The sequence below is a fragment of the Nicotiana sylvestris genome, chromosome 8, assembly GCF_000393655.2.
Source record: "Nicotiana sylvestris chromosome 8, ASM39365v2, whole genome shotgun sequence".
Taxonomy (NCBI): Eukaryota; Viridiplantae; Streptophyta; class Magnoliopsida; order Solanales; family Solanaceae; genus Nicotiana; species Nicotiana sylvestris.
In genome coordinates this window covers 165,990,628-166,011,171 of record NC_091064.1, presented here as the reverse complement: position 1 = coordinate 166,011,171, position 20,544 = coordinate 165,990,628, and the positions used below count along the sequence as shown (strand labels likewise).

The window sequence follows — 20,544 nt, the reverse complement described above, 5'->3', positions numbered from 1 at the left end:
ATGAGCTGATTGGAAATCTAAAGACATAGGAGATGAAAAGACAGAGAGATAGTGAAAGAAGAGAGCCGAAGAAGGAGAAGAACCTGGTGCTCAAGGCTGAAAACAATGACTCAAGTGAAGAAGATAATGATATGGCCTATCTCACTAAAAGATTTCAAAAGATGGTTCGAAGAAATGGTGGTATACCTAAGAGAAGTAGTACAAGCAAACCAAGAAACTATGATCTCTGTCACAAGTGCGGAAAGCCAGGGAATTTCATCAAAGACTACCCACTTTTGAAACAGGAGCATTGCCAACAAAACTCTGATAAAGCAGCAAAAAGGAACCCGGTTCCTGACAAACGATTCAGCCGAAAAAGTGTATCTGACAATGTTGTGAAGCAAACTCTTGCTGCTTGGGGAGACTCCTCCAGTGAATTAGAAGGGGAACCAGATGTAGAAAATAGTTCCATGATGGTAGTGGAACATGAAGCAAAGGAATATGATTCACTGTTTGCATTAATGGCTCAGTCCAATAATGATAAAGAGGATGATAATGATGAGGCAAGTTTTAGGGATGCTCAGAGAAATCTGAAGTCCTACTCTTCTAAGAAATTGATTTCATTAGAAAATGTTCTAATTGATGCATATTATAGTCTTGTTAATGATAAGGATGTCCTGACCATAGAGCTAGGAGATGCTGAACAATCTAGAGATGGTCTGGTGGTCTGTGTGGTGATTTTAAATGATACCATAACTAATATTGAAAAATAAAAGGAAGCTCTAACTGAAAAAAATAAATAGTGTAGAAAATGAGAGAGATGACTTGATGGTAGTGGTTGTTGACTTGAAGGAAACCATAGAAAACCTAAGCAAAGAAAAGAATGCGCTAGAAGAGAGAATTGCTGATACCGAGCAAGCAAGAGATGACTTTTAGGTGGTTATCACAGATCTAGCGGAAACCATTGAGGGACTCAAATCTGAATATAGGCATGTAAGTATTGAAAAGGGGAAGGGAGTAGCTAGTGAGACACATATCAAACTTGATAAAAAATTAAATGATGTGAGAACTAGTCTATGTGGTGAACTCAAGAAAAATAGGCAGCTTCAAGCTGAATTGAAAAAAGTAAATATTGATCTTGAAAAATCTCTCAAGTGGACCTGGTCCTCAGATGTTGTCACTGCCATGTACTTTAACAATAGTGGAAATAGGCAGGGAATCAGATTCCAAAAGGAGAAAACTCCTTACAACCCTCACAGCAAGTACGTCACGGTTCCTGATAACTGGCTTTGTACCCACTGTAGGAACAATGGGCACTTCAAAGAAAATTGCCAGGCCAGGGTTCAATCTGTACAGAAAAACAAGTGTTTGTTGAAAAAGTGACTACTAAAGAGGGACCAGGTACCACTCGCAAAAAACGAATGTTGCCTACATGGACTAGAAAAGCTCTTATTCATCCCTTTTCTCATTACAAGAGACCCAAACTAGTTTGGGTTCCTAAGTCTAACCCATAATTTACATGTGCAGGGAATAGTGAGAGGAAGCGGACTGCAATGGACCATGGACAATGGATGCTCAAAGCACATGACTGGAAGCACCATGGATTTTCTCTCACTGAAAGCCCTGCAGGAAGGGAATGTATCCTTTGAAAAAAGGGGTACATTCTCGGTGTTTCAAAAGTTGGAAAGCCTCTTTGACACTCAATTGAGAACGTGTACTATGTGGATGGCCTGAAGTACAATCTCCTGAGTGTTTCTCATATCTGTGATAAAGGGAACAAAGTAGAGTTCTTATCAAAAGTGTGCACAGTTATCAATCTGGTAACTGGCGAAGTTGTCTTAGTAGCCAAAAGATACAAGAACATCTACGTTGCTAACTTTGAATCTCTACAAGCTGGTGATATAAGATGCTTGAAGTTAGTTGATGATGACGCAGAACTTTGGTATAGAAGATTGGGGCATGCAAGCTTCTCACTTTTGAATAAATTGATTCAGAAGGACCTGGTTCGTGGTCCGCCAAATTCAAGATTCACCTGGACACTGTTTCTTAGAACAAAGGATAAGACTATCGAGGTATTTGTGGCCTTTGTCAAGAAGATCCAAGTGAAAATGGAATTGAAGGTAGCATGCATCAGATCTAACCCCGGGACAGAATTTGACAACGCCAAATTTGATAAGTTTGTAACGAAAATGGGATCACTCACAACTTCTTAGCACCAATGACTCCATAGCAAAATGGTGTTGTTGAAAGAAAGAACAGAACTCTAGAAGACATGGAATGGACAATGCTCATTAATAGTGGAATCACCAAATTTTTTTGGGCAGAAGTAATAAACACTGCTTGCTACTTGGTGAACAGGTGTATGATCAGGTCCCTCTTAAACAAAACCCCCTATGAGCTGCTCAATGGAATAAAACCAAAGATAACTCATCTGAGAACCTTTGGATGCAAATGTTGTGTTCTCAACAATGAGAAGGACCAGCTTGGGAAGTTTAATACAAAAAGCAATGAAGGAATCCTTCTGGGATACTCCCCTCAAAGCAAAGCCTACAAAGTCTACAATAAAAGGGGACACTGTATGGAAGGAAGTGTTCATGCGCTATTCAATGAGACACCCTTATCTAACAAAGAAGGAAACAGTGATGATCAAGATAATGAACCACTTTTGGTCTCTGAGAAATATCTAATGATTCAAATGGGAAGGCTGATATAATGAGTCAGATGAAGGAGACAGGTGAAGATAATGCAACATCCTCTTTCACTTCTCAAGAGAAACCTGGTACTTCAATTACTACCACTGAAGCTGAAGAAAGAGTTGGAGATGCAGTGCAAGACACTCCATAAGTAACAGAATAAGGAGTGCAGGGAAATCCATTGCAATGCAAGAGGAACTACATCAATTTGAAAGAAACAAGGTATGACACCTGGTACCTAGACCCTCAGACAGAACCATCATAGGGACCAGGTGGGTATTCAGGAATAAGCTGGATGAATATGGAAATACTACAAGGAACAAAGCAAGGCTTGTTGTCCAAGGACACAATCAGGAGCAAGAGATCGATTATGATGAGACTTTTTGCCCTAGTAGCTCGCATGGAAGCTACTAGGATCCTCATTGCTTTTGCTTCACATATATAATTCACCCTATTCTAAATGGATGTGAAGAGTGCCTTCCTGAATGGTTTTCTCAAGGAAAAAGTCTATATCAAGCTACCTTAAGGTTTTGAACGTCATGTATATCTTGAATATGTATTCAAATTGGATAAGGCACTGTACGAATTGAAGCAGGCCCCTAGAGCCTGGTACGATAGACTATCCAAGTTTCTCTTGGAAAATGGCTTCACAAGAGGAAAGATTGATAATATATTGTCTTTGAAGAAAAGGGGAAGGAACCTGCTCATTGTTCAAATTTATGTGGATGAAATCATATTTGGAGCTACAACTGACTCATTATGTGAAGAATTTGATAAACTCATGGGAAGTGAGTTTGCAATGAGTATGATGGGGGAACTAAATGTCTTCCCAGCTCTTCAAGTGAAGCAGTCCATAAAGGGAACGTGTATCAGTCAGCAGAAATACATTAAAGAAGTCTTGAAAAGGTTTGATATGGAAGCATCAAAGGTGACCGATACCCCTATTGCTATTGCTACTAAGCTGGACATGGATGATTCTGGATAACCTATAAATCAAACAATGTATAAGGGAATCATTGGATGTCTACTCTACCTAACTGCCAGCAGGCCAGACATTGTATTTAGTGTGGGATTATGTGTAAGGTTCCAATCAAATTCTAAGGAATCTCATCTAAAGGCTGTAAGAGAATTCTGAGATATTTTGAGGGAACACAGAACCTGGTTCTGTACTATCCTTCAGGTGAAAATTTCAACCTTATTGGTTATGCTGACGCTGATTATACATGCTATCTGGTGGACAGGAAAAACACATCTGGATTGGCTCATTTCCTTGGATCATGTTTTATCTCATGGGTACAAGGAAACAAAACTCAGTAGCTCTCTCAACAGCTGAAGTAGAATATGTTGCAGCTGCCACATGTTGTGCTCATTCATTATGGATCAATAAACAATTGGAAGATTTTGGTGTATACATTGATTGTGTACCACTTCTATGTGACAACACCAGTGTTCTCAACATGGCAAAGAACCTGGTTCAACACAAGAAAATCAAGCACATTGATGTCGGACACCATTTTCTCAGGGACGATGTGGAAAATGGTCTTATTTGTATAAGATTTTGTTGCACAGAAGATCAAATTGCAGATATCTTCACCAAAGCTCTGAGCAGGGAACACTTTGAGAAACCGGATGGCACTGGGGTTACTTAAACCTAATTAAGAACCTGGTTCTGTTGATATGTCTGTGATAGTCATACTAAGGTAAAATTGGCTAAAGTGTTTTCTAACTAGGCCTAACTCACATCTATACCGTTGTAGGTAAACACACATGATGATCATAAAAGCTAAAGGTACAGTGTTGAACTTCGGAGGATAGCTGCAAAACCCTTTTACGAAAACAGGTCAGGAACCTGGTTCATGTACCATAGGTTAGTAGTAATGTGTTTTTCGCATGATTATTCCAAAAGGATAGCAAAATTAATTCAACTGCCACATCATCCGATTTTTCAGAGTCTGCATAACATGTCTTGTCTCTCAAATCCTTTCACTTCCTCTGCATGTTACATATTCCTATAAACCTACCATTGTTTCAAAACTCTTCAGAATCCGTTCCTCTCACCTCTCATCATTAGCTCTTTCTTCCATAAAATCCTCACACTCCCAATAGTTCTGAACAATTATCTCCCTTTGCATCTCTTTAATTTTTCCTTCAGAACTCTTTACCACTTCTCTCACCATGGCCAATGAACAATCGTCTCCTTCTCCTGCCATCAACACCACTCCCACATCTCCACCTCTCGTAACACCACCACCTGAAACCCACTTCTTCACTATCCCTGATACTACTGTACCCATGCCGGTTTTCTCTTCATCTCCAATCACCTTTACTCCTCCGTCAAACCCTGTCTCACTTCCATGTGTTGCAAACCCTACTTCTCTTCTTTCTTCGGAACAAACCAAAAGTGCTACTCCTCAGGCGTCAGAGGTCTCTGAGGAAGATCCCGATCATTACTTGAACTCCTCCGTTCTAGGCTTAGTGGCTCCCACGGAATCACCAAAAAAGGAAGTGGCACTGAATATCATGGCTATCACTGCTAAGAGTCTTATGAATGAAGGAGCCTCCCTTCTGCCTGAATCTCAGGGGGAAGAAACTTCATTCTTAGGGGATGAAAGGACTCTGGTGCTTCTCGAGTCTTCGGTTCATGCCACTATCACAGAAAAACCTGTTGAAGAACCTGATTCTCTTTCAGCTACAACAAACTAGGAGGTTGTAGAAGACAAAGGCTTTTGAGTCTGCCTTGCAGAAGAGTAAGCTGGGTATCAAGAAAAAGAAGAAGAGGTTGATGAAATAGGGGGAAGTTGTGGCTAACAAACACATTCCAGTGGTTGAGGTTGATAAAGTGTTATGGAGGAACCTAGTTCCTTAATGAAAAGATCTACAAAAGTCCAAAAGTTTGTGGTTAAGAAAGATTTGTTTGAAGGTGACATTGTGGCTGTTGCAAGCAGGAACAGGAAGTTTGCTAAAATGTTTAGAAAACAAAAGTGAGAAACTATGGGAAGACCTGGTTCAATGAAGACCATTCCAAGTGAAAGTGGCCTTGGGCAGGAGAGTTGGAGAACTCAGAAAAGTTTTGTGGAGTCGCACGTTTGACCCAACAATCTTGGAAATGGCAGGTATGAGACAATTTCTGGACATAGGCAACAAGTGGAGAACCTGCGAGAGAAATTTCTTGACTAACATTTGTCTGCAAATGCCCACATGGACCTGGTTCTTAAAACCATTGCTGCCTTCTTTTCCAAGCCTCCCTCTTCTAGTGCCCCTTAGGATCCTCTTAGTGGCCAGTTATCTTTTGCTCTAATGTTTTGTGGATGTTGTTGTCTTTTTGTTTTGTCTTTTTGTGATGGCATGTTTGATTTCACCGTTGCTGCTCTTGTTGAAACAATTTTATTTTCTTATCAATGAAACAACTCTTCTTTTGCTTGTGCAATGCTTGTTTTCCTTTTTGCTTCTCTTTTCTATCATGTTGTGTGCACATATCTGGCATGAGTTAGCTTTGTTGGACTTCTTTATGCCATTTTGTCTGACTGTGTCTTTTTGTTGATGCCAAAATGGGGAAGAATCGATTAAAATTAAAAACTGAACTTGTAGCAAGTAATTAAAGGGGAAGCATAGAGTCAGGGGTACATATGCAGTTGTTGGTATCTTATCTGGTTAAGTTTGTCATCAATGTTAAAAGTTTGTCAACATCAAAAAGGGAAAAATTGATGGGCTTAAGGTCTTTTAATCTATGTTTTGATGATCTAACAAATGTTCTGTATATAACTAGATAAAGGACCTGAAGCATGCCGCCTGGTACAATCATTCAAGTTAATCAACTCAAGATAATCTGGGCAGTGTATGTTTAGATTCACAAGAACCAGATTAGGGACCTGATCCCTTGGTGTTCCCCTGACAGAAGTATAAGTCAACTATACAGCTGGAAAGCAACTGCAGAAAGTGATTGCCTGCAACTGTACACGCGATAGTGCAACAGTCACTTCCCATTGGAAAGAGGCATGTACTAACCAAGATTTGACATCACTATTGTGAATTGACATCACTATGGTGATGTGTTTTGTAGTATAACAATCTGGTGCAAGGCATAAGACAACGACTTGAGCATTTTCAGTAATATTCTTTCAGGTGCTAGAAACACCTCTCTCAAGAACAAAGCTGCTGCAACCTCAAGGACCAGATCCAAAGATTGAAGATATCTTAAGTCCTTAGGTTTGTTGAGTCTTTGTTATTTGTTCTTCATTGTAACTCCTATATTTCTTTATTAGAAGCTTTGTTTTAGGAAACTCAAAATCATAAACCATCTAAGTTTGTGTCTTGGCTAGAGTTAGTCGAGTTGTGAAGTCTTTGTAATAGAGTTATTACAAAGTGACTTGTAATAGAGTTGTTACAAGTTAGAGTGATCAAAGTCTTTGCAACTAGAGAGTGGCAAAGTGGCTTGTGGTGAGAGCATCACAAGTTAGTTAAAGTCTTTGTAACTAGAAGAGTGACAAAGTGGCTTGCGGTGAGAGTACCACAAGTTAGTTGAGTTGAATTCTTTGTAATGGAGTCATTACAAAGTGGCTTGTAATAGGTACAAGTTAGTGAAGTTGAAATCCTACCAGAGTAGGTCGTGGTTTTTTGTCCCCTTGAGTTGGGATTTTTCCGCGTAAAAATCATGTATCTCATTTACATATTGGTTCAGTAGTTAGCACTATGGGAACTGATATAGGACCAAATCTCTATATAGTTTGGTTTATTAGTATTTTCAGTGGAAACTCATAGAGGACCAGGTACTCTATACTGTTTGGTGGACTCATACAAACTAACAATCCTGAACCAAGTCAGTACCCAATAGCCTAGCCTTACCCGGCTCAAACTAACCGATTGGAGATTGAGACCATCTCCCATAAAAAGCCGCATACGGAGCCATCTGAATGCTCGACTGGTAGTTGTTGTTGTAGGCAAACTCCGTGAGCGACAGAAACTGATCCCAAGAACCCCCGAAATCAATGACATAAGCGCGTAGCATATCCTCCAATATATGAATGGTGTGCTCAGAATGTCCTTCCGTCTGAGGGTGAAATGTCGTACTCAACTCAACTTGGGTGCCCAACTCTCGTTGAACGGCTCTCCAATACTGTGATGTAAACTGCATGCCCCGATCTGAAATGATGGACACTGGCACACCGTGAAGGCAAACAATCTCGCGAATGTAAATCTCAGCCAACCGCTTTGAAGAATAAGTAGTCCCAACTAGAATGAAGTGCGCGGACTTGGTCAGCCGATCCACAATCACCCAAATAGCATTGAACTTCCTTGAAGTCCATGGGAGCCCAACTACAAAATTCATGGTGATCCGCTCCCATTTCCACTCTGGGATCTCTAGACTCTAGAGCAATCCACCATATCTCTGATGCTCATACTTTATCTACTGACAGTTAAGGCACCGAGCTACAAACCCCACTATATCCTTCTTCATTCTTCTCCACCAATAGTGTTGCCTCAAGTTCTGTTACATCTTTGCGGCGTCCGGATGAATGGAATACCATGAACTGTGGGCCTCCTCAAGGATCAACTCCCATATCCCATCTACATTGGGCACACATATTTGGACCTGCATCCTCAACACCCCATTATCCCCAATAGTAACATCTCTAGCATCATCGTGCTGAAGGAAGACCGAGAAACCACACAAGCCAAAATCCAATTGGGCTCCAAAACATCTAATCTCACGAACTGGTTGGCCAAGGCCTGAACATCAACTGCAAACGGTCTCTCACCAATAGGAATGAACCCAAGGCTACCCATACTCACCGTCTTCCTACTCAAGGCATCGGCCACTACATTGGCCTTCCCGGAATTAATACAGAATAGTAATATCATAGTCCTTTAGTAGCTCCAACCATTTTCGCTGCCTCAAATTTAGATCCTTCTATTTGAACAAGTGCTAGAGACTCCGATGATCTGTAAATACCTCATAAGACACACCATAGAGATAGTGCCTCCAAATCTTCAATGCATGAACAATGGCAGCCAACTCCAAATCATGAACATGGTAGTTCTTCTCATGACGCTTCAACTATCGCAAAGCATAAGCAATCACTCTACCCTCCTGCATCATGACACACCCAATACCGATCCGTGAAGCATCACAATACATTGTATAAGAGCCTGAAGCTGAAGGCAAAACTAGTACTGGAGCTGTGGTCAAGGCAGTCTTGAGCTTCTGAAAGCTCTCCTCACACTCATCCGACCACCTGAAAGGAGCAACCTTTTGGGTTAATTTGGTTAAAGGCAATGCAATAGACGAGAAACCATCCACAAAGCGACGATAATAACCAACCAAACCAAGAAAGCTCTGAATCTCCGTAGCTGAGGACGGTCTGTGCCAACTCTGAATCGCCTCTATCTTCTTTGGATCCACCTGAATCCACTCACTAGACACCACATTCCCCAAGAACGCCACTGAGCTAAGACAAAACTCACATTTAGAGAACTTGGCATAAAACATCTCCTCCCTCAACTGCTGCAACATAATCCTCAAATGATGGACATGCTCCTCCTGGCTACGAGAGTACACCAGGATATCATCAATGAATATTATGATAAACGAGTCGAGATAAGGCTGAAATACATGGTTTCTTAGATGCATGAATGCTGTTGCGGCATTGGTTAGCCCAAATGACATCACAAGGAACTCATAATGACGATAACGGATCCTGAATGCTGTCTTTAGAATATCCGAGTCCCGAATCTTCAACTAGTGATACCCAAACCTCAAATCAATCTTAGAGAACACCCTCGCTCCCTGAAAATGGTCAAATAGATCATCAATGCGCGACAAAGGATACTTGTTCTTGATTGTAACTTTGTTTAACTGCCTATAATCAATGCACATGCACATAGTACCATACTTTTTCTTCATAAATAGAACCGGTGCACCCCAAGATGACACACTAGGCCTAATAAAACCCTTATCAAGAAGCTCCTAAAGTTGCTCTTTCAATTCCTTCAACTCAGATAGTGTCATATGATATGGAGAAATAGAAATAGGATGAGTACCCGCACCAAGTCAATACCAAAGTCAATGTCCCTGTCGGGTGGCATGCCCGACAGATCTACAGGAAACACATCCGAAAAATCTCGCACCACCGGAACAGAATCAATAGTAGGAGTATCAGCACCAACATCCCTCACAAAGGACAAATAAGATAAACAACCATTTCCAATCATCCATTGGGCCTTCAAATATGAAATCATTCTGTTGGGAACATAACCTAAAGAACCTTTCCACTCGATCCTTGGAAACCCCGGCATCGCCAACTTCACGGTCTTAGCATGACAATCCAGCATAGCATCACACGGAGACAACCAATCCATACCTAATATCACATCGAAATCAACCATACTAAGCAACAAGAGATCAACTCTAGTCTCTAATACCCTAATAGTCACTACACACGTCCGATATACACGGTTTACAATAATAGTATCGCCCAATAGCGTAGATACATGAACGTATGAAACTAAGGACTCACGGGGCATATCCAGATAAAGAGCAAAATAAGATGATGCATACGGATAAGTGGAACTAGGGTCAAATAATACAGATGCATCCCTGTGGCATACTGAGATAATACGTGTGATCACTGCATCTGGTCTGGTAAGAATAGCATAGAATCGGACCTGACAGCCACCTGATCGGCCTCCCCATGTAGGGCAACCTCAAGCTGACTGGGCCCCTCCCTGAACTGGCTGTACGGGTGGTAAAACAACTAGTGCGTAAGTCGCAACCTAACTCCTCTACTGCACTTGACCTCCCGGGCGATGAGGACACTGCCTCCACATATGCCTAAACTCCCCGCACTCAAAGTAACTCCCCAATGCTGGTGGTGGGGACTGAAGGGAGTCCCGAGCACTGGGATAACTGCTACAAGGACCCGACATAGATGAACCCTGAACCGATGGAGCACGGGACTAACTCTGAGCTGGAAGGGCACTAAGAGATGACTGACCCTGATGAGCATTGCATGAACCATGGTTGGATAATTCACCACGGTGAACTGGACAAGCCATTTGAGCGTGCCTATAAGGACTACCCCTGTTGTGGTAGAACTAACCCCCAGAAGGAACACCATTAAAACCACCCGATCCACGAGGCCTCTTGGCCTCCGTCTCCCCATAATCCTAGCTACGGACCATCTCTATATGCCGGACAATATTGACCACCTCGTCAAAAGTAGCACCAGATACCCTATCCCAAGTCATAAGCAACCACAGCTGATATGTGAGGCCATCAATGAACCTCCTAATCCTCTCCCTTCAGTGGGAACCAACCAAACTACATGCCGAGCTAACTCTAAAAATCTCATCTCGTACTAAGTCACAGACATGCCCTCCTAATGTAGCTGCTCAAACTATCTGTGCAGCTCCTCCCTGTGAAACTGCGGCACGAACTTCTCCAAGAAGAGAACGAAGGACTCATGCCATGTAAGTGGTGCTGCACCGACCGACCTACGCCTCTCATAAGCCTTCCACCATCTGAAGGCATCCCCAATAAACGAAAGGTAGTGAACAAGACCCCACTGGTCTCTAGAATACCTGTTGAACAAAGAATCCGATGACACTTGTCCAAGAAGCCCCGGGCATCTACTGACTCAACCCTGCTATATGATGGAGGCTGAAGCCTCCCAAATCTCTCGAGTCTCCTCTACTCATCATCAGTCATAACGGGGACCACATTTATATATCAATTAAGTATTAAATATTATTTATTTAAAAACTATTTACATAAATTAACTAAAAACGACCGACTTCGGTCAGTATTTTCATTAAATTAATATTTAAAAAGATTTAAATTGATATTCCGACCGAATTCGATCAGAAAAATTTAATTAAAACTTATTTCGGTATATATATATATATTATATATAATATTAAAAAATCAATTGCCTTGGGTGGGAAAGAATAAATCGACTGATTTCTGACCAAACTCGGTCGAAATTTTTATATCTTTGTTGTGAGACCACTATTTCCGTTATCAGATATTTTTTCTTTGATTTCGCGTCCAATTTATTTATTTTTCGGTCGATATTCTGTGGGCGGATTATGCCAGTTTTCTAGTAGTGTTTTCTACTTGAAATCTATCAAGCTACACCAAATTGACCATACATATATCACTGCTATTTCCTTCATCCCAGTATAGGAAATAATATCACTATATGAAAGACGAGACATGATGGCTATACTTCATGAAACTATTTTCAAATGGCGAGTCGGCGACGGCCAATTCAAATCCCAGCTACTTTCCTTAACGCTTTCCATACACACAGACACGCGGGCATAGTTAGTAACGTTCTTCCTTCAGAGTTATAAGAAATGTGTATTTTTTCAATGGCTAGGACACATTAGATCATGCGTACTGTTGGATGCTGTATATATCAAAAGCAAAATTCTTCTTCCTTGTTACATGGATTTTCTAGAGAAAATCACAGCCAACATTTTCCAAGGCAAGAAATGTCGTGCCGTTATAATCTGACTCAATAGGTGCGGATAGGTGAATGCACCGTTATAGAAAAATGCCTTCTAGAGAGACAAAGATACTAGCCCTTTGAAAGTTGTTCCCACATGGTCATTCCTTATGTTTACAACATTTGGTATCACAGAATAATTAATTCATATGACAACTCAAGTCAAATGTGACTTGATTATTTCTTCAATTTTGATATCTTTTCCATGCACCATTTCACAATTAGATCCAAATGAGCGTAAACAATTGTATTTACGTTAAGAATACATTAAATCATATAGTCATTATTTAATTATATATAGATAATATGTTTGATGAAATATCCCGGCAATTACCAATTTATAATGCTAGAAATAAACAAATCAAGAAACACAAAATTTGCGAAATTCAGATTCGAACATATCAAAGGCATTCCACAAAATTTCAAGAACAAAATATTTTTTATTTATCTGAACATATTTCATTCGATGCATTCCCATCTTTGAATACTAAAATACTCTTCTCTAAAATTGCATGGCACAATATTGCAATGCTATAACATTGTTTCCGACTTTGTCATTTCCATGACGTTTTGAGTCTTTCTTCTTTTTGTCGGAGATGTTAAGACGAACACAAAAAATAAATGTTAAATTCACTAAGATTGTTAATAATTTGTGTTTGAAATCATAAAATCATAGGAAAAAAAACGTTAGTACAATAAACAAATCATAAAATAATCTCGAGCCCACAAGTTGGTTGTGTGTTCTTAAGGAATTTAATCCCTTCACTGTTGCGCAAGATTATGGATTTCTTCCTCTTAGGATAGAATGGAAAAACTATTCTGTAATACTGACAATCAAAATTACAGAACTTCAGCGACAACAAATGGAGCAAATCACACTTGATACTTTATTTATTTGAAAAAATAATGCAACAATGTAGAAAAGAGTGGAGAAGTTTTCATATTTTCCATGTATAAAAAATGAGGTCAAGCCTATAAATTTATAGACAATGAAAGGGTGAGATGAAGAGGTGCAATCCAAGAGGTGCCTCTTCTATTTCCCATTCACACCCTAAACCCTAAACCCTAAAACCCTCAACAGAAGATACTACAAGTTTTCCCCTAGGTCTAACGGGAAGTCAGGGTAGCTTACTTGTGATGTAAGGTGTCCAAAATTTAGGTGGATGTTCCATTATTCTGGGCTGGACTGACGAATAATACACTTCTTTTCTTGTAATGTAACCACAACTAGTTTTGAATTCTCATTGTAAATGTAGCAAATCAGCTTAACATGTCGAATCCATGTTTGGATTTCCACATAAACGCTTCAACTCTAACAAAATGGTCCTTTCACCTTGCTTTTCAGAATTTGAATGGAATAGGAGTGAAAACACACAGAATGAAAATGATGATAATATCACAGCTAACAATAGTATCTTGCGTTTCCATGATCTATACTACCTGTTACTGATAAAATCCACCATTAGAGGGTGGAGAATTGAGGTTAAGATTGAATCAAAGAAGAAAGAAGAAGAAGATTCTGGAAAATGATCTTCAATTACAGAGCAAAAGCAAGAGAATACAATGGCTAATCAGCCTTTTATCACTGTACACGTAGGATATATATAATTATTTCCTAATACTAACTAATTAACTAACTTGCTACTATACACAGCTATCACCTAACTGACTTTGTCACCCTTCAAGCCTTCAGCTGTGCAACTGTCACCAGCTGTCACTTTAACCATATCAACACCCCATTCAAGCTAGGTGCCATGAAAATGTTCAAAACACCTAGCTTGCACATCAGATGGTGATGTTGAACACTTCCAAACCCCTTAGTCAAAAAATCTGCTGCTTGTTCTTCTGTAGGAACATACATAGGTTGAATCAATCTTTCTTGTACCCTTTCTCTTATAAAATGACAATCAATCTTTATATGTTTAGTTTGTTCATGAAATACTGGATTGCTTGCTATCTGCATTGCTGCTTTACTATCAGTGAACAACTGAATTGGAGTAGGCAATTCAACTCCTAGCTCCTTGAAAACTCCTAGCAACCAAATCAATTCAGACATTGTTAGTGCTATACTCCTATACTCTGATTCTGCTGAACTTCTTGCTATTGTACTTTGCTTTTTTGTCTTCTATGAGATTAAGGACTTCCCAAATTTCAGCAAGTAACTTGTTACTGATTTCCTTGAATTTGGACAGCTTGCCCAATCTGCATCACAGTATGTTCTCAGAGTCATATCACCATCTGCACTCATTAGAATGCCCAATCCTGGTTCATTCTTCAGGTATCTCACTAATCTGTGCTGCCTCTAAGTGTGACTTCTTAGGAGCTTGCATGAACTGGCTTAAAGTCTGTACTGTGTAGGCTATATCAGGCCTAGTTAATGTCAAGTACAAAAGCTTCCCTATGAGCTTTTGATATCCTTTGACATCTGTGAGTGCTGGATCATCCTTTAAGTTGCAGTGTGTATCATATTCAATTGTTGTCAACTTCATGTTCTTCTCCATTGGAGTGATTACAGGTTTGGACCTTTCTAAGCCCAACTCTGCTATTAGTTCCACTGTATACTTTCTTTGACACAACAATATGCCCTTTTGGGATCTGCTAACTTCAATTCCCAAGAAGTATTTCAAAAGACCTAAATCCTTGATTCTGAATACCTTATGAAGGATTGTTTTAGCTTCTTGAATCATATTAGCATCATTACATGTGATAAAGAGATCATCAACATAAACAAGGATGATGACAAGCTTAGCATTCTTCTTCAAAGTGAACAAAGAATGGTCATGTTTGCTTTGAGTAAAGCCTACAGTAATCAGTGCCTCAGTGAGCTTCAAATTCTACTGACTTGAAGTCTGTTTGAGTCCATATAAGAATTTGTGTAGTCTACATGCCTTGTTCCCCCCTTGACTACCAAAACCAGGTGGGAGTTACATATACTTCAAGGTCATCTTGAAGGAAAGCATTATAGACATTCATTTGATAGATATTCCATTTATTCATGGCTGCAAGGGCAATAACCACCCTAACTGTGGCCATCTTAACTATTGGAGAGAATGTCTCCTGGTAGTCCAATCCCTCTTGTTGACTATAACCTTTTACTACTAATCTGGCCTTAAATCTTTCAATCTCCCCATTGAATTTATACTTGATCTTGTACACCCACTTACATCCAATAGGGACTTTTTCTTTAGGTACATCAACTACCTCCCATGTCTTGTTGAGGACAAGGGCATCAATTTCTGTTTTCATAGCTTCAATCCATCGAGGGTCCTGCGTTGCTTCAATATAAGATGCAGGTTCTGTCTCAGAAGTAGCAACTAAGAAGGATTGGTACTTTGGTGAAAGAGAGGAGTAGTCTAAATAATTGGATATAGGATAGATGTAATTGGAGGATGAACTAGTCTTCCCTGGACAAATGTAGTCTTTCAGCCAAGTTGGTGGTTTTGGATCTCTTAAAGATCTCCTTAGTGGATCTGGTTCAATAGGATCAGTTGTAGGAAATGCATCATGCTGAAGTTGTCCTTCAGAGTTATGCTCATTAACTGCTGCATACTGAGTATCACAGGCTGGTTCAGCAAGTGAAGAATCAATTGTGGTGGTTACATCCTATCCTGCATCAGTTCCAATTGCTCCCTGATCTACCATTGGTGCAGTTGTCCATGAGATGTCTTCTTGAGCATCATTAATCTCCAGAAATATAGTGGGATGCTCCCCTGAAACCTCAATGCTCTTGCCACCTCTAGTATGTGTCTATGTCTCCTTTTCACTATTCCATTTTGTTGTGGAGTGTATGAACAACTACTTTGGTGAAGAACTCCAGAACTATATAAGAAATCCTTACATTCTTTGCTAAAGAATTCTGCACCATTATTTGATCTTAACATTTTAATTGTCTTCACAAACTGCACATTCACAAGTTTAAAGAATGGTTTCAACAGAACAACAATATCACTCTTCAATTTCATCAAAAACACCCAAATCATCTTGGAATGATCATCTACAAGTGTTAAAAAAAATATCAGTTCCCATTGTATGTTGGGACTCTATATGGACCCCAAATGTCTGCATGAACTAATTGAAAAACATCACTTGCTCTACTGTCGCTAAGGGGAAACAATCTTCTAGTCTGTCTAGCCAAAGGGCATACAGTATAATTATTGAGATTACAATCTAGAAAGATTTTATTTTTCATAACATCCAGCTTCTTCATGACAGCTACTGGAATATGTCCAAGCCTCTTATACCAGGTTTCAACATCAATCTTCACTTCTGCTGCAAGACAACTCCTAATCCTTTGGGTCTCCCTGTATTTGTCTGTTTTCCTTGGAATTAAGATATACAAGCCACCTTTCTCTTTATCAATCCCCTTCACCTTCCCAATGAACAGATCTTGGAAGACACAAAATGTTGAGAAAAAATTCACTGAGCATTGCAACTCTCTTGTCAGCTTAAAAACTGACAACAAATTATATTTAAATTCAGGTACACACAACACATCATGTATGGTGTCATCTCCTGTAAGTTTATATCTGCCTTGATAAGTAACAGGGACAGACTTACCACTTACATCTCCTATGTTCAGGCATCTTTACTATATCATCCAACATATTATGGTTTGAAGCCATATGATATGTTGCTCCAGTGTCTATAATCCAAGAATCCCTACAGTCTTTCAACAAACTTGAATTATCATTACCTGCTATATTAGCTGTGTGCCCCTCTGCCTTGTCCTTGTTCAGAAATCTTATTATCTGCCCATACTGCTCCTCAGTGAAGAAGTTTGTCATTCCTTAAGGCATTTCAGCTTTTCCTTTATTTATAGCATTCTCTTGAACATGACTGTTGCTATTCATAGCTGCATTTGCCTGTTTGTATTGTTGTTGTCTTTTCCCTTTGTATCCAGATGGATATCCATGTAGCTTGTAACAAGTATCCTTTGAATGACCTTTGAACGGGCAATACTCACAATACAAATCATTTTGCCTTTTAACTTTGACTGATTTCCTCTTGTACTCATGAAAACTGTAGATTCATTCATTTCATTTGCTAAGCTAATCTGAGAATTAGAAACACACACTTTCCCTCCTCATTTATTAGCATTGCAAATGCACGACTAACAGAAAGTGATGGAGATTGCAGCAGAATTTGACTTCTAGTTATTCCATATGATTCATTTAATCCCATTAGAAACTGAAAAAGCTCTTGTTGTTCTAAATATTCGATAAAGTCTCTAGTACCAGCAGTAACTGGGAGTGAGGGTATTAGAGAACCATATTCATCCCATAACGGCTTCAACCTAGAATGATAGACAGAGATACTAGAGGTACCTTGAGAAATTGTGGCTATTTCTCGCTGTAGATTGTAGACTCTAGAACCATTGACTTTATTGAATCGATCTTCAAGATCCAGCCAGACTTCATGAGCATTTTCAGCATACACAATGCCATTTACCAGTTCTGGAGACACGGTATTCATAATCCATGTCAACACTGTTACATTAACTCTCTCCCAGTCCTCGCCCAAATTTTCAGCGAATTGAGACTTTGTACAACTTCCATCAATAAACCCTAATTTCCTCTTCGCTCGCAGCGCAATCACCGTAGCTTTACTCCAGACGGAGTAATTTTCTATTCCTTTCAACTGAATTGAAATTATCACATTGCTAGGATTATCGGACGGTTGCAGGAATAGTGGATGCCTAGGATTATCAATATCTAAATTTGCCATTGTTGAGCTTCAATTTCAACTCAAGAAGAAGAATCTATGAACTTACAGTAGAGATGCTATGCTCTGTCCTCGATCGAATCACTCAAGCTCTGATACCATGATAAAATCCACCATTAGATGGTGGAGAATTGAGGCTGAGATTGAATCGAAGAAGAAAGAAGAAGAAGATTCTAGAAAATGATCTTCAATTAAAGAGCAAAAGCAAGAGAATACAATGGCTAATCATCCTTTTATCACTGTACACATAAGATATATATAATTATTTCCTAACACTAACTAATTAACTAACTTGCTACTATACACAGCTATCACCTAACTGACTTTGTCACCCTTCAAGCCTTCAACTGTGCAACTGTCACCAGCTGTCACTTTAACCATCTCAACAGTTACTACAATGGCAATTCAGATACAATATAGACAAATAAGAATGTCATATATATATATATTGACGGAGAAAAAAGAAAAGTAAAAGTAAATCCATATTTTGCAATAAATAAAATATTCTTACCAAATATTTATATTTATAAAACTATCCCTCATTATTTAATCCATCAATTTTGTAAATATAACTTCCTCTTCCTCGTTTTCCTTTTTTGTCAATTCTCTCTCTATATTTGTACTGATTAAAAACTTTAATTTATACTTTATATTTAAAGTAGATAGAAATAATTAAAATCTCCCATAAATAATTAAATCATTTCTATACTTAAATAATACTCCTACTAATTGTACAATGAACTTTGATTTTATTTTATTTTTTCATAATTATTTGACACTCAAAAATACTTTTGGAAAGAATGTCCAAACACAATAGTTTATCAAACACTTCATAAATACTTCTCAAACCAATTGATCCAATACAAACTGCTACTTTTCAAAAGTTCTTTTAAAGAAAATGTTTCTCAAAAAAGTAATTTTCTGAAGTTTGATCAAATAGATTTTAGTGTTCTATGTCGAAAATGGAAGATATTTATGGCCGATTACAAACATTATTTTAGTTTTATGACATATGAGATATTTATAATAATTTTCTTCTGCTCAAACTCTAATTGGTCATATGAGATCATTTCCTCCAAAAAGTGAGGAATAATTTAGGATATTTTCTCATTTGCGACCCTACCGAAATGGAGATCAAAGTTGATGGGCACCAGATGAGTGAAAGTGTTTTTTATTCTTCTCAATTTTTTCTCTATCCCTCCTCACAAAGAGCAAACAACACCAAAATTTTGGCCACTCAATTTAATAGTTTCCCTTAAGTTTTGGAGAATTTGTTAAGCAAACACTTTTAATCACTTTCTTGATATTCAAAGGCATCAAATTCCACTGTTAATCATAATTACAGAAAGAAATAAGCAAAATGCCTCCGATTACCGAAGAGCAAAAAAATCAGGACGTTCAACGTAATTTTCTTTCCTCTTCATTCATTTTTTCTGCTCTTAAAAAGATAAAGATCCTTCATTTCCTTTTTTCTAAAAGAAATATATCGTATTATTTCTACTTATTGTTTGTCTAATCCTTTCATTTGTTTTCTTTAATCTTCTAATCTTGATTCATTATGCAGATATCATTCAAGATGGATTTAAAGGAGCTTCCATGACATGTGCAGTTACTTCTCTAGTTGTGGTAATCTATTTTCTCCCTTTTCGAAAAATATTGCTCCTTTTATTCCTTTGTACTCCTATATATTAACAACAATGATCTTTATTCTTTTTTTATATTTTTATAGATAATTCCAATGAAATACTTTGTGTATTTGTGCGTTTTGTTTCTTCCTAAATGTCTCTTTTTTCTGGGGATAATGTTTCAGTTTGGACAAAATACAATAGTGGTCGGTCATTCCAAACTAATTGCATTTGCTAGCTAAAAATATATAAAATAGCTATTTCTTTAGGGGCGGCTAAAAATATTCATTTCTCTTTCAGTTAGCTGCATCTCGCTACTGTCCATGGACTAAGAGAAATATAAACTATGCTGGTAAAACATTCATTATATCAGCATGTAAGTAATCTAAAATTATAACGTAACATTATTTTATCTTCAATTAAAATCATTTCATTCTTCTCAATTATTTTGCCTTTTTTTTTCCACAGTGACTGCAGCTTCTTTTGCCTTCAGTGCTGAACAATCTATGGTGAAGAAGCACCGTGGTCATGGAAAAGGGGACTGACCATGACTCTATACAATGAAGAAATTAATTTTGGAAAATAGAAAAAATAAATCCTACAATAATAAAAAGATAATATTTTGCTTGTGTTTCCCCTTAAATTTTGTAAATTTTTTTAGTTTAGGGAGATGGCTATGCTGTCCTTTTTCATTTATATATATATACATCGGTTTCCCTACTCATTTATTAATGTCAGTTGAAGAAAAGATTATTTCCCCTTTTTTGTTCGCTTTAGATCCTTTACGACATTTTATGTAATATTTTAAGATATATTTTCCATAATATTGCCATGCATTCTCAAATTTTCTGTCCTACTACAAATTTCTTTTTTCACAGCAATACAATTCATGCGATATAAGCCATCTCCAAACTGCCCAAATGTAGTCCTTGATATAGTTAAGTCTCTTTAATTGCAATACGAGGTGAATTTAAAATTTAAACTTGATGAACTTAACTCTTAAAGGTTCTTTAAACTTTT

The 20,544-nt window shown here is 38.4% G+C and overlaps 3 protein-coding genes across 3 annotated transcripts; 1 reads left to right on the top strand and 2 right to left on the bottom strand.

Annotated features, from left to right (window-relative positions):
• Positions 1-14,445: 14,445 nt before the first annotated feature.
• Positions 14,446-16,962, bottom strand: LOC138875959 (uncharacterized). Its single transcript, XM_070154839.1, has 5 exons — positions 16,743-16,962; positions 16,265-16,630; positions 16,017-16,172; positions 15,107-15,741; positions 14,446-14,934 (listed from the first exon to the last, which is right to left on the bottom strand). The coding sequence occupies exons 1-5, from the start codon at positions 16,960-16,962 to the stop codon at positions 14,446-14,448; spliced, it is 1,866 nt and encodes a 621-aa protein (XP_070010940.1).
• Positions 16,963-16,965: 3 nt separating this feature from the next.
• On the bottom strand, positions 16,966-17,902 carry LOC138875958 (uncharacterized). The gene is made up of 2 exons (XM_070154838.1): positions 17,253-17,902; positions 16,966-17,197 (listed from the first exon to the last, which is right to left on the bottom strand). Exons 1-2 carry the CDS (start codon positions 17,900-17,902, stop codon positions 16,966-16,968), a joined length of 882 nt encoding a protein of 293 aa, XP_070010939.1.
• Positions 17,903-19,038: 1,136 nt separating this feature from the next.
• LOC138876515 (early nodulin-93-like) lies at positions 19,039-20,339 on the top strand. The gene is made up of 4 exons (XM_070155582.1): positions 19,039-19,302; positions 19,464-19,525; positions 19,825-19,900; positions 19,993-20,339. The coding sequence occupies exons 1-4, from the start codon at positions 19,260-19,262 to the stop codon at positions 20,067-20,069; spliced, it is 258 nt and encodes an 85-aa protein (XP_070011683.1). The 5' UTR covers positions 19,039-19,259; the 3' UTR covers positions 20,070-20,339.
• Positions 20,340-20,544: the final 205 nt, after the last annotated feature.

What these genes read in the sequence shown, in the direction of transcription:
- LOC138875959 (XM_070154839.1), bottom strand. Translation starts at nt 16,962, where the DNA reads ATGACAAACTTCTTCACTGAGGAGCAGTATGGGCAGATAATAAGATTT. An exon ending in GATGCCTGAACATAGGAGAT is followed by an intron (nt 16,631 to 16,742) that starts GTAAGTGGTAAG and finishes ATTTGTTGTCAG; the next exon opens with TTTTTAAGCTGACAAGAGAG. An exon ending in CCTTAGCGACAGTAGAGCAA is followed by an intron (nt 16,173 to 16,264) that starts GTGATGTTTTTC and finishes TAACACTTGTAG; the next exon opens with ATGATCATTCCAAGATGATT.
- LOC138875958 (XM_070154838.1), bottom strand. Translation starts at nt 17,902, where the DNA reads ATGGCAAATTTAGATATTGATAATCCTAGGCATCCACTATTCCTGCAA. An exon ending in CTAATAAATGAGGAGGGAAA is followed by an intron (nt 17,198 to 17,252) that starts GTGTGTGTTTCT and finishes ATGAATCTACAG; the next exon opens with TTTTCATGAGTACAAGAGGA.
- LOC138876515 (XM_070155582.1), top strand. Translation starts at nt 19,260, where the DNA reads ATGCCTCCGATTACCGAAGAGCAAAAAAATCAGGACGTTCAAC. An exon ending in CAGTTACTTCTCTAGTTGTG is followed by an intron (nt 19,526 to 19,824) that starts GTAATCTATTTT and finishes TTTCTCTTTCAG; the next exon opens with TTAGCTGCATCTCGCTACTG. An exon ending in AACATTCATTATATCAGCAT is followed by an intron (nt 19,901 to 19,992) that starts GTAAGTAATCTA and finishes TTTTTTCCACAG; the next exon opens with TGACTGCAGCTTCTTTTGCC.